At 57.2% G+C, this 16,630-nt stretch overlaps 5 protein-coding genes across 5 annotated transcripts; 3 read left to right on the forward strand and 2 right to left on the reverse strand.

The window, feature by feature from the left end:
* Positions 1 to 1,496: 1,496 nt before the first annotated feature.
* On the forward strand, positions 1,497 to 3,511 carry GMORB2_6127 (uncharacterized protein; the record flags this gene model as incomplete). The annotated part of the gene is made up of 2 exons (XM_035468097.1): positions 1,497 to 1,796; positions 1,868 to 3,511. The coding sequence occupies 2 exons, from the start codon at positions 1,497 to 1,499 to the stop codon at positions 3,509 to 3,511; spliced, it is 1,944 nt and encodes a 647-aa protein (XP_035322078.1).
* Positions 3,512 to 4,386: 875 nt separating this feature from the next.
* Positions 4,387 to 6,408, reverse strand: GMORB2_6128 (uncharacterized protein; the record flags this gene model as incomplete). The annotated part of the gene is made up of 3 exons (XM_035468098.1): positions 4,387 to 5,473; positions 5,554 to 5,763; positions 5,861 to 6,408. 3 exons carry the CDS (start codon positions 6,406 to 6,408, stop codon positions 4,387 to 4,389), a joined length of 1,845 nt encoding a protein of 614 aa, XP_035322079.1.
* Positions 6,409 to 9,141: 2,733 nt separating this feature from the next.
* On the forward strand, positions 9,142 to 11,652 carry GMORB2_6129 (uncharacterized protein; the record flags this gene model as incomplete). Its single annotated transcript, XM_035468099.1, has 2 exons — positions 9,142 to 10,643; positions 10,722 to 11,652. The coding sequence occupies 2 exons, from the start codon at positions 9,142 to 9,144 to the stop codon at positions 11,650 to 11,652; spliced, it is 2,433 nt and encodes an 810-aa protein (XP_035322080.1).
* Positions 11,653 to 12,224: 572 nt separating this feature from the next.
* On the reverse strand, positions 12,225 to 14,607 carry GMORB2_6130 (mannosyl-oligosaccharide alpha-1,2-mannosidase; the record flags this gene model as incomplete). The annotated part of the gene is made up of 3 exons (XM_035468100.1): positions 12,225 to 12,455; positions 12,579 to 13,933; positions 14,004 to 14,607. 3 exons carry the CDS (start codon positions 14,605 to 14,607, stop codon positions 12,225 to 12,227), a joined length of 2,190 nt encoding a protein of 729 aa, XP_035322081.1.
* A 677-nt stretch (positions 14,608 to 15,284) lies between these two features.
* On the forward strand, positions 15,285 to 16,483 carry GMORB2_6131 (ubiquitin-like-conjugating enzyme ATG10; the record flags this gene model as incomplete). Its single annotated transcript, XM_035468101.1, has 4 exons — positions 15,285 to 15,296; positions 15,524 to 15,910; positions 16,014 to 16,235; positions 16,472 to 16,483. 4 exons carry the CDS (start codon positions 15,285 to 15,287, stop codon positions 16,481 to 16,483), a joined length of 633 nt encoding a protein of 210 aa, XP_035322082.1.
* Between the last annotated feature and the right edge of the window lie 147 nt (positions 16,484 to 16,630).

Genomic DNA, 16,630 nt, shown 5'->3' on the forward strand with positions numbered 1-16,630 from the left:
GGGGATTTCATGACCAGCTGACTGGTCTAAGCTCGGTCGCATTGTGCAAGCCAGCGTAGATGGAGGTACAGGTACGAACTCGCGTCTCATACCAGTACGATGGTGTAGCAGGAGTAGGAATAGGCGTGGTACTTATCTGATACTAAAACGTATGCGTAGGCATGATTTGTGTGTGTGTGTGTGCTCTACTCGACTGTCACTACTAGTCTATCACTGTAATCATAGCATGATATTCGGAGTCAAGCGCATTGTAGATTGTGAGGGAGGGACTGCAGATTACTAGTCTAAAGGTACGGCCAGAGTTACCAGACATGGCAGCCGGCCCTCCCTGTAGGTCGCAGCACAGGTAATCTGTACAGGGACAGCGTACAGACCCTGAAGCGCCTTGGCTTCTGCTACCCCTGAACAGAGCAAGCACGCCAGCACCCTTTCATTTCCCTGCATCGTCTTCCCAATGCGATAGATCTGATGGTATCCGTAGCCTGCACGATAAGCAGCATCTTACGCAGAGCCCATTTTTATTTATCTGTTTATTTCATATTTCATTTTTTTTTCTTTTTGCCAATCGTAAGGAGTCATCAACAGGCTCCAACATGATCCCATTCCGGCATGCTCGAGGCATCCAGATCAGCACATGTGGCACGGCGTACAGGTCACATGGGGTAGCAGTCGACATCCAGGCTGCAGCAGCTCCGTGAAGACAGCTGCATCGTGAGTGCCTGGCATTAGCGCCTGCAAGCGATCAAACCGTGCTGTTGTTCGCCTGTAGCCTGTAATGATAGCCTGTGCCTGTGGCCTGTACCCGTACTCCGTACATATATACACATAGGCGGCGGCAGGTACAGGGGGCATCCACTCTGAGGCCATTCTGGTTCTCGGCCGTGACACTGCGCCGGGGTATCAAGACTCCGGGGATATTAAGACCAACACCCGCTCTATACGAAGATTCATGCACTGCCTTCCTACCAATATCGGCAACTGATACTGGCTAGTATCCATGCTGCTAACCTGATCTGGTAGAACGGATGCTGCTGTATTCGCTCGCTACGACGTAAGGAATAGGCATTCATCCATCCTCTGGTACATATTCGTAGTAGCTGCCCTTAGCGGCTGTTTAGCGGTCGTTTTGAGATTTCCAGCGGCCCCTTCCACCTCTGAGAACGACAAAGCGTTGGTGGCTGCCCCTCCCCAGAAACTCCACGTGCCGTCGTCCGTGTCATTGTTTGTTTTGTCTGGACGGTAATTATTGCCCTGCAGGTTCCGAGCAACACGCTCCCTTTATTTTCTCTATCAGCCGTCTCGCCTTCCTTATCCTGTCTCTCCTCGGTTTCTCCTTCGTTTCCCTATTCGGCTTGCGTGTCTCTTCAATCCTTTCCGCACCTGCCCTTCCTGTGCCGCCTCTCTCTCTCTCTCTCTGTCAGCCCCCCTCCATCACCACCTTCGTCCTTCGTTCGCGCACGCACATACGCTCATTTTCCTCGCCGCCATCCGTCGCCATGGCTGCCATCTATCAGCAGTTCCTGGCCTCGCCCAGCCTGTCAGCGCTGGCCGACAAGGCTGCGCTGCACTACCTCCCCACCACGACCACCATCTCCGGCGCCGAGGAGATTGTCAAGCATTTCGAGGGTCTTCGCAAGCACCTCAAGAAGAACGAGAATGTCCTCAGCGCCGTCGACGGTCAGACTTCGGCTGCCTTTGAGACCGATACGAACCTCGAGTTTCTCATCAGTGGCGGTCCTTACCTGCCTGGTCTTGACGACAACTTCATCGCCGACCGTGCCGTGTCTCTTCCTATTGTAAGCCTGTTTGCTCACACATACCGCTGTGCCTCGTTTCGATCGCTCTGCTCACCCGCTTGTTCTCGCAGTACCACTTTGTCTCACTCTCCGACGACGGCAAGATCTCGCAGATTCGCCTGTCTTGGGACCAGGCGTCCCTCCTCAGGCAGCTCGACGTCATCGGCAAGACTGGCCGCAACTGGCCGATCCGGGATTGCAAGGAGCAGATTACTCTGATCCAATGGTCCGTCAAGGCTGCAGGCACCGGCGCTGGTACTGCCTCGACCACCGACAACCTCCCCAACCGTTCGCGAGGCGCTTCCCACGCCACCCGCGATCCCCACACCACGCTGCATATGCAGCCCACCAGGGAGGAGCTCGAGAACGCCGTTAGGGAGTCTGTCGTCACTCCCTACGCCGGAAAGAACAGGCCCCAGCAGCGACGCTTCGAGGACATCCTCGGAGACTCACCCGACGGCCAGAACTTTGATCCTCGCCAGCTGGCCTCTCCCGCAAAGGCTGGCCAGGGCAGAAATCACCAGCCGATGCGCATCTTCGATGGCCAGGAGGACCATGACCAGGGGGACTCGCCCAAGGCCCGCCCCACCAGCCAGTTCATACGCCACCCCAACCCCCACAAGTACGATCACTTTGACTTTGTCGACGGTTCCGACCCTTCGGATGCCCCCAAGGCTGGCGTGTCGGTCGAGAACAAGCCCAAGAGCAAGCACGACAGCCAGTGGTCGTTTGACGATTTCGACACCCCCGTCAAGCACAAGCCCTCCAAGGCCATCCGCCATCAGGATGTCCGCCATTGGGGAACCGACTCTGAGTCACCGGCCAATAATATGCAGGAGCCGACTCAACTCACCGCCAAGGGCCGCCGCGATGCGGAGGCCCACTTTGAACTGCAAGATGACGGTGAGCAGGTGCCCCGCCAGGAGCGCCGCCCCAAGGGGGCGGTACAAAACGAGGCCATGGGCCTCTACAAAAACAAGCTCTTTGACCAGGACTCTCCCGAAACCCCATCGGAACGCACCCTCAGCAACATCACCAACCTCAGCCACCGCGGAAAGGACTTTGACGCCCACTGGGAAATCCGTGACGAATCCCCGATGCAGAAGGAGAACGACGCCCGCTTTAGCGGGAACCACGAGTCTGGCCGCATCCACATTGCCGGTGATGGCATGGGCGGCAAGAAGGGCACCAACCGCGACTGGCTGTACGGAGATGACGGCAACGACGCGCCTACACGGAAGCCTACTAGCCACGGCAAGGACTTCCAGTCCCAGTGGGAGTTTGGAGGCGAGGAGGAGGCGCCCAAGCCCGTCAGGAAGAGCGAGCAAGACCGCACCACCGACACCCAGAGCAGCGGACGCATCCACATCGCCGGCGACGGCATGGGCGGCAAGAAGGGCACCAACCGCGACTGGCTGTACGGAGACGGCGGCGACGATGCGCCCGCGCGGAAGCCTACTAGCCACGGCAAGGATTTCCAGTCCCAGTGGGAGCTCGGGGGCGAGGAGGAGGCGCCCAAGCCCGTCAAGAAGAGCGAGCAGGACCGCACCACCGACACCCAGAGCAGCGGACGCATYCACATCGCCGGCGACGGCATGGGTGGGAAGAAGGGCACCAACCGCGACTGGCTGTACGGAGGCGGTGAGGAAGAGACGCCCAAGCCCGCCCCCACCAAGCATCGTCTCGCCACGCAGAGTAGTCTCTGGGACCAGTAGAAACACAAAAGGAGAATGTCTGTCTTTACCAACGAGATGACAGTTGGAAGATGAGAAGAAATCGTCTGTCATGTATGTGCAGAAGGGATTGGGGAAGAAAAAAAAGAAGAGAACAGGTGTCTGTCTCCTTTCTCTCTCTTTCTACTCTGTTTTGGTGAAACTGTTGGGCCGAAAGATGGCAAGAATGTTATACGCCTACGACTTGATGAGCACCGCCCTCTTTTCCCCTTTTCTTCTTGTGTATTCTTCTCTCGTCTCATCTACAAATACGGGTTTTTTAGTTTTCTCTCTCTTCTACTTGACATGGGTCCTCTATTGGCTGGTGCAGAGTGATTGTGGATGATTACCCTTGGAAGACGGTCGACCCTAGTGAAGCCTAGTAGTGATATTACTACGTTTGTTGGTACGGATAATACTACGCTACTATGCAGGCTGATCACGTTGATTACTAATACCCACCACTGGCAGTGCTAGCAGTGCCAGTTTGGAGAGAATCCACTCGGTCAAGATGAAGAAGTTGAATATAATCAAGTTTATACTCGTTGTAAGCAACTACGTACATGATTTTGTGAAGAAAATATACATACAGGTAGAATATCAGAAGAAAAGAAACAAGTAATACACCACACACCTAGCGACCGAGAGAAAAGAAAGGAAAAGAAGAAGAAAAGGAATAAATAACCTATTCCAGAAATGACCGATTGCGCCCGAGTTCCATCATGATCATCATTTCATACCCGCGTATCCCACCCAGAGCCTTTGAGGTTTTTTTTTTTTTTGGTTTGTTGTTGGACACGGGGGAAAAAAACAGAAACAAGGAGGAAAAAAAAGGTGAAGAAGAAGAAAAGAAGAAATAAAAAAAGAGGAGAACAGACCTAACAGATGAACTTGTACCACTTCTTCCATCGTGGCCACGTAGCCTGCTCTCTACGTTCATGGGCCTTGATGACAGGCATGTTGAAGTAGCGCCTTCCGGTGTCGATGTCCATGTCGCGCACGCGGACGTACTGGGTGCGGTAGAAGATCTTGTGGGCGGCGTAGAAGATGAGGACGATGGGGGCGCCGAGGCACTTGAGGAAGAAGCTGCGGACGATGTCGGTGGACGACAGGTGGTCCCCGCCGTGGCTGTCGTAGTCGCCCTGGCGGATGGGGTCTGCGCCTACCCAGAACTGGGCGGCCAGGACGCACAGGTTCATGGCCAGGCCGGCGTAGGACCCGGCGACGCCGACGGGCGAGCGGAAGGGGAGGTCGTCGGCCGAGTGGCCGCGGGCGGCCCAGGCGCGGCGGAAGCGGATGTGGCACAGGCAGATGGACCCCCAGGTGAAGATGGACGAGAGGCCCGATATGGCGAGGAGCCAGTCCAGCACGTCGTTCTGGGCCGGCAGGTCGGCCAGGTACGACAGGAGGCCGACGGCGGCGGCGAGGCCGATGGCCACGAGGGGCCGGCCGCGGCGGTCGATGTAGCCGAGCACGCGGGGTGCCTGGTTCAGGTTGGCCAGGGCGGCCAGGGTGCGCGACGACCCGAAGACGGCCGAGTTGCCCACCGACAGCACGGCGATGAGTATCACCGTGTTCATGACCGACGGGAGCACCTGGATGCCCGCCTGCTCGATGGCGATGACGAACGGCGACGCGTTGGCGTCCGCCTCGGCCGACCCGCCCACCAGCCTCGGCTCGTCGTACGGCACCAGCAGGCCCACGAGGGTCAGCGCCACCACGTAGAAGAGCGTGATGCGCCAGAAGACCTGCTTGATGGCGGTGGGGAGCGACTTGCGCGGGTTGGCCGTCTCCGCCGCCGCCAGACCCACCAGCTCCGTGCCCGTGAACGAGAAGGCGGCCGTCACGAAGACGTTGCACAGCCCCTTGAAGCCGTTGTTGAAGGCGCCCGGGCTCTGCCAGTACTCCCCGCCGATGTAACCGCTGTCCGGGGTGCCGCCGCAGTTGAGGACGATGCCGAGAAGGCTATCGGACGAGCCAGTCGGACGAGTCAGCAGCCGAACGGGGATGGGAGAGTGGGAGAGGGAAGGGAGAGGGCGACGTACATGAAGCTTATGACGGCAACGACCTTGATGATGGAAAAGATGAACTCGGCCTCACCGTATCCCTTGATACCGAACATGTTGATGACAAGAATGACGGAGAGGAAGACGGTGACGAAGATGGCCCTGGTCAGGTCGCTGTCCCAGTAGCCGATGGTGACGGACGCGGCGATGACTTCGAGGGGGAGGATGATGAGCCACTGCATGGCGTAGCTGGAGAGACGGTGGGTAGAGCGGTCAGCATCATCCCTCGCTGCTCTCTGCCCTCTCCCGGATCTCTCGAGGAGGGAGAGGAGAGGGGCCGACTTACTTCCAACCCATGGCAAAGCCCCAAGACGGATCCAAGAACCTCGTGGCCCACGAGGAAAACGACCCGGCAATGGGGAAGAGGACGGCCAGCTCCCCGAGAGCCTGGCACGTGGTGTACAGCATGACGCCGACGAGCGAGAAGGCGAGGAGCAGGGATGCCGGCCCCCCCGCAGCCAGGGCCTTGCCCGAGGCAACGAACAAGCCGGTGCCTATCGAACCCCCGATGGCGATCATCTGGAGGTGGCGGCCCTTGAGCTTCCTGACGAGCGTGGAGTTTGCATTCTCTATGGCGGCCTGCCGCAGGTCGTAGTAGTGGTTCCCGTCCTGGTCGCGGCCGGTGACGGCGGCCGACTCGAGCTGTCCCAGGTGGTCGTGGGGGAAGAATGTGGCGGGGTGGCGGCGGAAGCTGTCGAAGAAGCGGTCCAGACGGCTGGTGAGGATGACGTCGTTCTCGTACTCGGGCTCGCGCATGCTGAAGGAGCTTCCCTGAGCCAGAGAGTCTTCCTTGGCCTTGAGGGTGGTCATTTCGATGTCCTGTGGAGGCGCCATGACGAAAGCCCCGGGGTCATGTCCCCTCTTCTCCGGCTACACTGTCTCGTCTCTGCTGCTCTCCTCTCCTCTTTTTCTTCTTCTCCTATTCTTTGCGATCGTTCGACGGGCCGTGCCGTGATGGGATGGGAAGGTGATGATTGATTATGATCTGGGTGGTGTGCGTGTGTGTTTATCGACGGTCGCAGCTGAGGCGTCACGTCACATGCCGACTGATAAGGGACGAGAAGGAGACAGAGAGGGAGAGAGGGAGAGAGGGGGGAGGAGGGATGAGGGATATGGCCAAGAGAAGGTGAGGATGGCGAGAGAGAGGTGGGATGCGGATGCTGAAACAACACGAGAAATGGACACGCGATCACACGAGAATAGAGAGAGGCAGAATGAGGGAGGGAGAGGGAGAGGGAGAGAGAAGATGACTATTGCTGGTACGAGGAGAGGAGTCGGTGGTGCTAGAATGTGTACGGCAGGACAAGAGGTACATGCTCGCACTCGTACTATAGTATCATTGATCAAACAGCTGGGGGTGGCTCCGAGTGGGCGGAAGTGTGGGGGTTGCAAGAGTGGAGATGCTTATCATGGTCCCGTTCATCACGATTCAGTTTAAAATCTTTACTGGCAATGGCAGGTTCTCTGGGCGTCCCAGAGTCTAGAGTCTACAGACTCCGGAGTCCGTACAGATTACTGATTACATATTGTAGGGGTCTAGGAATAGATACTCCGTACTAGCGACTACTCGTAACACTAATACTTGTTGGGGCCAGGACTCTAGCGATAATCAATAGTAGTGCTAGGATGTACCAGATTACCTTTGTACCTGGTATCATGATCATGCTCCCTCCTCCCTACGCCCGATTCATCCAAATATCTGTCTCGGCTGGGTACTATTACTAGATAGGTAGGTGACTATGAAACCGTTGAACGATTGAGTCGACCGCAGTCTGTATCACGACCGATGCTGCAGCCAGCCTACTGCTGTCACTCCAATTTAGACGGCGACATGTCTACGGAGCATTACCCGTATCATCCTTGACATCCTTGGGCCTTGGGCCTTGGGTTCTACAGCCTGCAGGACTAATGACTGCCCCCCGCCCCCTACGTGCTGTCCGAGCATACTCCCGGCTTGTGGGAGCACCGGAGCGCTCATCTCATACTTCTCATACTCCGTACTATTGGCCTCCTATTATTGGTGGGTTGGTCCCACCTGTTAGGTGCTGACTGTACTCGTAGTCATACTCTTTCTTCCTCTGTAAGTTACTGTATAGTAATGTACTCCGTACAGATTACACACTCGTACGCTCAGCTAGTCTCTCCCTACATAGTGTCGATGGCCTGAGGCCACAAAGTCACGTGTTTCGGTCGACACTCGTTTTTCTCTCCATCTCACATCCGTGTGTACTCAGCAGTTGAGATGGATCGTCATCACCTTCATTTTCCTCTTGTGTGCCCCCCTTTTGGGTGCCCAATCTGATTGTATTGATGCACATCGCTCTCTGCGTCCTATCGAGGCCTGAGAGCCACCCTGACACCTGATGACTGACTGATATGTTTGTCCGTCTGTCTCTCGCACCGTCCATCATCGTCTTGTCGTCTTGCCTTCTTGCGGTCCTAACCCGCGCGCGTGTGCCATCGCTATATACTACCAGTATAGATCTACGTATATAATATCCACGCACTCGTTCACATCTAATCCACGCGCACTCGTACGGCAGACTGCCTCTCTTGCGTCATTCAACATTCAACATTCAGGTCCTCCCTGTTCAGATCCCGTCCCCTTCTCCCGTAACCGCAACGCTTCCGTCATAGCATTCGGACCAGCCTTCGATGCACGGTTCAGTACTCCTATTTCCGTCCATGCCTAAGCATGCGACAGACGTCGGCATCGAGAAGCGTCCAGCTCCTGACTGGCCGATGCTATGAACCTCCCGAGTTTCTTGCATAGTCACGAGCCTACAGGGAGACCATGCTCTTTCACGGGTAGATGCGGAGGGCTCGTTTACTCTGGCATCTGGAACATCCCCAGTCTATGCAGAAGCTTCGAACGGCCCGATGCCTGCGTCAGTCCACTCCCTCATCCCCCGCATGTTGATCATGCCCATGTGCATTGCATACAGGTACCACGTAATCTGCATACATACATACACTGATACGTCAATCTCGACGGCGACATACTATACTACCAATAGCATCCAGCAAAAACACATCATCCTCTGGCATAGCACGGGAATTATACAGCCCTGATGTTTGTCTACACACCCAGCGTGATGCTTCGGAGTCTATTTCTGTCACCAGGGGCCAAGCCTGTCATGGCCTCTCGCTTACGCCTCCGAGTCAGAGTATACCGGAAGAAGGATAAAAAGGAGAGGCCTCTGTTTACACCCGATGCTCAGGTATAGATAAAGCACCGTGCATCGTTTCCTCCCTCAGATCTCTTGTCCTCTTCTTCATCCCTTTTCGGTCTTTGCCGTGTTGCCGCTCCTTCTCGAGATATCGTCGCTTCAAGCATTGTTGCTTCAAGCCATCATCACTCGACACCTTCTACGCCTACAGGCCGCTTCTGCTGCAATTTATCACTTCCACGAGCTGTTACTGCCACAAGCTATCACTCCTGCAGGCTGTTGCCTTTATAAGCTGTCACTTCTACAAGCTGCTATTTCTCCCATCCGTCACTTCTGCAAGCCATTGTTACCGCAAAGCTATAGTCACTACGAGCCGCGTCCCCCCCCAATCCTCACCATGGCTCCCATCGACAACGATCTGTATGACTATCCCCGGCCCCGGCCCGGCGCCCTTCACCCCGGGGACAGCTGCATCGACCTGTCTAGCGAGCTGAACAGGTCATATCCCGACGCCGGCCTGTCGATGCTGCTGGGCACGCTGGGCGTCCAGCCCTATGGGCTGGGTAATGTGTGCCCGGAGACGCAGGTCCACGATGTGGTCATCGTCAGCCTGGAGATGATGGCCTGCCCGCGGAACCCGTCCAACATCATCATGGGCATATCCACCATGGACCTGAGGCGCATCCACCAGCTCGTCCTGACGGGGGACCTCAAGTCATCCAGGAGGTTCCCGGCCCCGATCATCTCGCACATGTACTACCTCTCGGACGAGGGGTCGGGCACCACCACCCCGCGTCCGCCCCCCTCGTCGCAGTTCTGCGAACGCTTCTGCACCGGAGTCGAGTCAACCGTGGACCTGGGCGCCCTGGACCGCATACTGGACGATGTCGTCGACCAGGGCCGCGACTACATCCTCGTCACGTCCACACCGGCGGCTGAGGCCGAGGCCAGCAACTACTTGGACCACATCACCTCCCGTGACTCCAGGAAGCCCCTCGCCGTCCTCTGCGTCGGCAGCATGGCGCCCCTCCTCAGATTCCCGGACCCAGCACTCGGCCCGGCCCTCACGAGCGCCCTAAACACCGCCGACATCTACCGCCACACCGAGCTCGGCTACATGGCCCTCCGCATGGCCCTGCACACTCTCAGGGTCCCTCACCTGGACGAGTTTAATCCGGGGGACCTGTCCGGCTACGTCATCCGCGCCCTCCTCAGTATCGTGGTCCGCTGCTGCTCGCCCGAGACGACGAGAGGCCCCGGATATCCCGGCGCCCCTGGCGAGCCGACCCCCGTGGTCCTCCAGATCATCTCCATGATTGCTCACCACAGCCCATTCGTGGCCCGCGACGGGCTGAACAACAGCTGGTGGGCGGTGGATGGAACCAAGCTCCCCAGCGGCCACGATGGAGACTTTGACGGCGCAGACCGCCGCCCTGCCGATCAGCTCTGGCCCGACGAGCACGACTACGATGACCCCCAGCTCGAGTCTCGATGGCCGTCTGCACATGATACTTCCGGCAGCGGCTACAGCCCTGATGCCTATGAACCTCCCGTCCCTGACGTCATTAGCCGACGGGAGGAGCGGAGGCAAGAGCAGGAGCAGGAGCAGGAGCGGGAGGACCACAGCCAGTCCATTCCTGGCCAACAAGTCCCAGACACCGAAGTCGACGCGGAAGAGCCTGATTCTGGACATGAGCACGGAGGCGATAGCCACGGCCCGACCTATCCCGAGGCCGCCGTCAATCACGACCCCCTGTACTTCCATCCTAACCGTTTCCTGCGCAGGGCTAATGCCGAGGCCGAGGGGAGTGCTGCTCGCCAAGACACAGAGACCATTACTGCTGGCGAGGTCGCAAATATCCCCACTACCTTCGACCCCACCGACATGGTCTACGCGTGGTGCATGCATTACTACAGAGTACTGGGCGGCCCCATGCTCAGATGGAGTCACTTCCACGTCGATGCTGTTTCTCGCAGCTATCCCGGCGTTGGCACTGCCGGATACCATGCTTCCAACGGCATCTTTACTTCTGTTCGAGACCAGCCCCAAGAGGAGGGCTCCGGAGAGGACGTTGCCGACCTTGAAGAAGATTCTGAACAAGACTTCGAAGAAGGCTCTAGCGAGGTCGACGAGAACGGCTACATCCTCAGAAGCTCTCTGCCCCTCTACCAGCAGCACCACACCGACGTGGCCGCGCTTCCGCCACGGCTATCACCGCCAACGCCATTCAACGACGACGACAGCAGCAATGGCAGCTCCACGGCCCCCGGTCAAGATCATGATCATGGCCAGGGCCAGGGCCAGGGCCGAGGTCAGAGAGAGCCCTACCGCCACCCGGCAACACCAAACGGCTGGGTCCACATCGCCACCAAGAGGACCCTCACCAGCCCCCAGGGGTACTACTCCATCTTCACGGACTGGGACTACGACGGTCTGACCGAGGTAGGCTGGTCCCACACCGACATGCACTCCACCCTCGCCTCCGACCTGGAACACCGCAGCCCCCCCTTCACCCCCGGGGGGGACGCGCTGTTCCTCACCAACAACTCTGTCATGACATCGGTCGTCGACGGCGTCGTCATGTACTTTACCGGCATCAACCGGGGTCCCAACCCTACTGCCGTTGCTGCCACGAATACTGTCCAGGCTGGTACTGCCAACGCCGAGTTCGCCGCCGCCGCCGCCGCCGCCGCCACGAATGCTGCTGCTAATGCCGACGACGATGCTGATGCTGACGCTGATGCTGTCGTGGCTGCTGTCCTGTTCGATGGCGAAGTTGATAGCGAGGAGAATGTTGATGTTCCTCCCGCGGGTGGCAGGTTCTCAGAGTATGACATCCCACCGGGTCTGTGGCCCCGACGGGCAATTACGCCTCCTCCCATGCGTCAGTACTTTCCTCGTTTGTGAGGGTAAATCATTCACCATGTATATTTGGGAAGGGAGAAGGGCAAGAAAAAGTAAGATGTGGAAAAAAAAGGGGAGGGGGGAGGGTACAGGGAAAAGGAGGCTGGATTAGATTGTGATGGAAAAACATATATGCTCAATTATAGAGCAGTTATCAGATGGTCAGATGGTTTGGATATCACTTTGAGAGACTGGGAATTTGCGTGTTGATATTCATTACCAAACTCGAACCGTATGGCCAAATGATAAGGATAAAAAAAAGGAGAAAAACAGAGAGTGTATCAAAAAAAAAAGCGACCGCCAACTTATCAATACAATGACTAATTTCGACATGTTTGACATTCACTGTTCACGTTGGTATAATGATCTATGATGATGATATTTTCGTTTTGAAAAAAAAAGAAAAGAAAAAAAGGAGCAGTGCCAGTGCCCGTAGCGATATTACATGTGAATTGAACAAGATAAGGCTTCTACAGTTTTCTTTTTTTTTAAAAAAAAATAGCCAAAATGCATACACGCATGAAATCTTCTCCTCCCTCGTACAGTCAAGAGTCATACCGCTAGAGAATTGGGACTTAGTTCTCTCCCGTCGTTGTCGTCGTCGTCGTTGTCGTCGTCGTCATGGTCTTTTCCGCCTCGATGATGTTACCATCGCTGTCCCTCGGTTTACGCTGCCATCCCGTGGAGAAGAGTTGACCCATGTCGAATCGGGGGAAGACGTGGGCTTCCGTATTGAGAACCACCTTGTCTAGTGGGAGGAGGTCGTCTGGTGAGAAGAGGAGGTAGAGGTATTTCAATGTTTCGGCCTGATATCACGGGAAGTTAGCCTTCTATGGGGAGGAGAAGAAACGGGAAGAAGAGGGGAAGAGAGGGGGAGAAGAGAGGAGAAAAGAGAAGAAAAAATAGAAGAAAAAAAAAGGATTGCATACCAGCCAGAAACTCTCCATGTTGTCCTTCACCTTGGGAGGAATAACATTGGCATCTGACAAGCTCGTGAAGCCGCCGTTCTCCCCCACGGCCGTGTACTGGATGAACGACTTGAACATCTCCCAACCCCACTCGCGGTACTTGACATCACCCGTGATCCTCCACATGTAGAACAGGCTCTCGGCCGTCTCGGGCCTCTGGAGGTTGTGCACGTCGTTGGGCTTGACCCTGTAGTCGCTGCGCCAGGGAGCCTCGGGGGTCTGGTCGTCAAAGATCGAGTCGCTCGGGGGCCGGCGGCGCTGCGACGAGGCCGGGGACGGCGGCGGGTCGGCAACGTCAAAGTAGGCAATCTCCGGGGCCAGCCCCGTGGCCATGTACTTGTACATACCCCAGCAGGTCTGGGTGAGCTCCCTGGCCAGCTGCATGTCGGCCTCGTCCTTCTCCGACCAGGTGGGCAGCTTGCGGGCCTCGGCCTCGGTGAGGCCGCCCGTGGCGGCGAGCGCGATGGTCCCGGGGAGGAAGCACACCAGGTGGTCCATCTTGGGGGACAGCTCGCCGGCCAGGCCGTCGGGCCGCTCGCCGACGATGGCCAGCTCGGCGCCGCGCGTGTAGGTGACGAGGTGCTTGCGGATGCCGTCCATGGACTCGCGCCACATGTCCTGGTACACGGGCTCGGCCTTGTTGGTCTGCAGGTACTGCTTGATGAGGTACTCGTAGTACGAGTCGCCGCGGCTGCCCAGGCGGATGTTGCGGCCCCTGAACTCGCCGCTGTCGGGGTGGATGAAGATGGGCACCAGCCCGTCGGCGGCGTTCTGGCCGTCCACCACCTCCATGACCTTGACGGCTGCGTCCCAGAAGGCCTTCTCGCCCGTCAGCTTGGCCAGGTACTTGAACTCGAGCTGCACGCTCGTCGCCTCGGCCGTCGACGCCGCACCCCCGTCCGCGTGCGACAGGATACCCTTGCCGTCGGCCAGGTTGATGCTCGAGTAGGGGATGCCGCTGGGGGAGTCAAACGCCCCCAGCAGCCGGTCCGCCAGATCCTTGCCCTTCTCCAGATACAGGTCCTCGCCGGGGGCGCCCGGATCGTCGTCGGTCAGCGGCGCCATGTCCGGGAATTCGTTGGACAGGTAGTGTGCCGTCAGGAGTCCGCCCAGCATGCGAATCGTCGTCTCGAAGGTGCTGACGTCCTGGTCCTGATCCCACGTCAGCTTGGTCGAGATCCATTCGCGTGCGCTCCGCAGCCGGGTCGTCTGGTTCATCAGCATCATGGTGTCGAGCGAATCGATGATGATCCACCCCATGCCGCGGGGTGCCATGTTCCTGCCCGTCCGGGTGACCGGGTGGAACTCGTCGTTTCCTGAGCGAACACACAAGCCGTCAGTCTCGCCCATGCCGTGCTCGGTTGCCGGGCCGCGCGCGATACTTACCGAATGCATAGCGCTCATAAGCATCCCAGCTGACCTCGAAAGCCTCGACGACCCGCTGCCGCCTGTCATCCCAGTCGGCGCTGGACGAGAGGGCCGCCCACGACGACCACGAAGGTTTCCCGGAGCTTCCCCGGAGCCTGCCCTCCGAGGACTCTTCCGAGAAGAAGCCGAAGAGGTAGAGGACTGAGACGAAGGTGAAGACCAGGGACCCGAGTATCCTCTTCTTCCTCCACCAGGACCTGTTCCTGCGCGACGGCACGTGCGAGTACGGCTTGTCCTTGTACATGGGCAGCGACTCCTGGTCAAACATGCCCGTCACACGATCCTGCACCTTGGCGCCGGCCCCCCGAAGCGCCGACCAGGCCGAGTCCTCGAGGTCCCGGCCTTCGCCAGAAAAGTTGGGCAAGTTCCTGGGTACGGAGAAGGACGACATGTTGTCGAGAGCATCGGCGCCGGCCTGGGTAGCCTGGTTGGCGGCCTGTGTTGCAGCCTGCGTTGCCTGCTGGGCGGCCACGGTAGCCGCTTCTCGTATGTTCTGGACCGCACGGCTGGCTGTCGTCCTGAGGATGTTGTTTCTGTGGATGTCGAACGGGTCGCGAATCATTGGGCAGGTCGGTTCATGACCGGGGAGGAGAAGGGAGGGAGGAAGAGGTATATACGTCAGGAGTTTAAAAAAGAATGCTGGCCTCTCTCTACGGCGGACTGAAGACTGAAGGCTGTGGGGGGGGAAAGCAGCTACCGTGGAGTTTGTTCAGGCGTCTCGAGACAAGAGCAAGAAGAAGCCACCTAAGGACTATTCGAGGAAGACGATGTCACCGTTACGGGTTTAGGTATGATTATTACCTGGGATCTTTCGTGCTTTTTTTCTTCTTCATCTTTTTATTTATTTATAGAAGCAGCAGCAGCAGCAAGCATATATTAGTATGACATGTATTACTACTAGCAGCTATTACCACTACAAGCGTAGCACCAGTGCACCGCTGAGAAGCTCCAGGTCCCCCCGGCTGCTGCCTGTACTCGTACGCGGTACGGGCGACTCAGCTGCCTGAAATTAAACCAACGTGTCCCCTGCGGGCCACAGCTATATTACGCAGCAGCAATGCACTCCCGGCGTTCTTGGCGCTATTACCGAAGGGTCCGGGCCCTGTAGCGTTCCCAGCGTCTCCCTCTTCAGGGGATCACCGTCCCTACCGGATACGGTACAGTTGGCCTACGGCTGGTGTGGCCCTATAGGCTATGGGCTGGGCACGTCCGACCTGATATGGAACCGATGGATTCGTAATGCTCCTCCATGTACGTACATGTAATCTGTATACGTTCCGTTCCCATACGCATCACTCGCTGCTTTCCCCCCCACGAAGTGTGCCCCTCTACGCATGGATTGCTCGCCCAATACCTGTACCACCACAGAAGAATTATATATATATACAAATATATATATACGCATACATATATATATTCACACATATATATATATATATAAACTCGTCACACCGCAAGCAGCTAGTGAGCACCTCTAGCTGTGGTGGGCCGACCTTTCCATCTCATACCTCTCTCCCGGTACCGAGGCCAGAGCCTTCCTGCCTGGCATGGACTTTGCCAGCTTCCCCTCCCTGACGGGCGAGGAGTTCGAAGAGACGTGCCATCACCTCGACAGCAGATACCGGCGTGCCACGTTGGGCAACCTCCGGTCCCGCTGGAAGCTGCAGCTCCGCACGGCACTCAGCTCAAACTTTAGCTTCTTCGACATGCCCCGGACGTATATCGAGATCACCAGGATCCTAGACCCGGATCAGCAGGACCTTGGCCTCGATTTCGATGCGCTGGCTATATCCGGCAAGGCCAACACTGATGACCGGTGGCTCGCTGCGGACGACGCCATGATGGAGGACGAGGCGTCCGATGAGGTAGATGTTCTCGGGGAGCTTCCTCTTCTCTTTCCCCTTTCTGATTTCTCTATTCCGTTTCCTCTCTCCTACTTGTCTACCGCTATCTGACAAGCCGACCTAGGCGGCCCTGAGGAAACCCGTACGGACGAGAGACTACGGCGTAGTGACATATGAGATCATGCTCCATCCCACATATCGGATGCCTTGTCTGTACTTCCACTTTGAGGGGCTTCCCGATGACGAGTCTCCCTTTGACCTACACACGGTCTTTCGTCGTCTCGTTCCGGACGCGTACAAGGAGGGGCTCCGCGCCTATGGTGGCGTGGGTGGCATTTCCATCGATGTGAGTTGCCTCCTCGCCCCTCCCACAAACAAAGGTGCCACCACGAGGACGGATGGGCGTAGGTGACTGACTTCTTCTTCCTCTTCTTCTTCTTCTTCTTCTTTTCTTGGTCTCGCAGCATCACCCCATCCACGGGAAGCCCTGCTTCTTTGTCCACCCGTGTTTGACGGGCGACAACATGTCTGCGTTTCAATGCTCGCGAGAGGACTACCTCACCATATGGATCGGCTTGACAGGTTCCTGCGTAGGACTTTCGGTCCCAAAGGAGATGATGCTGGTCCGGTAGGCGGCAGCGGTGATATCTTTTTTTTTTTTTTTTTGCTCTCGAAAGTCGCGCTAGACCGGAAACAATGGCCCGGAGGCCGGCGTGCTGCTTATCTCGTTTGACGGGTGCT

Source organism: Geosmithia morbida, assembly GCF_012550715.1.
Source record: "Geosmithia morbida isolate 1262 chromosome Unknown scaffold_5, whole genome shotgun sequence".
Lineage (NCBI taxonomy): Eukaryota > Fungi > Ascomycota > Sordariomycetes > Hypocreales > Bionectriaceae > Geosmithia > Geosmithia morbida.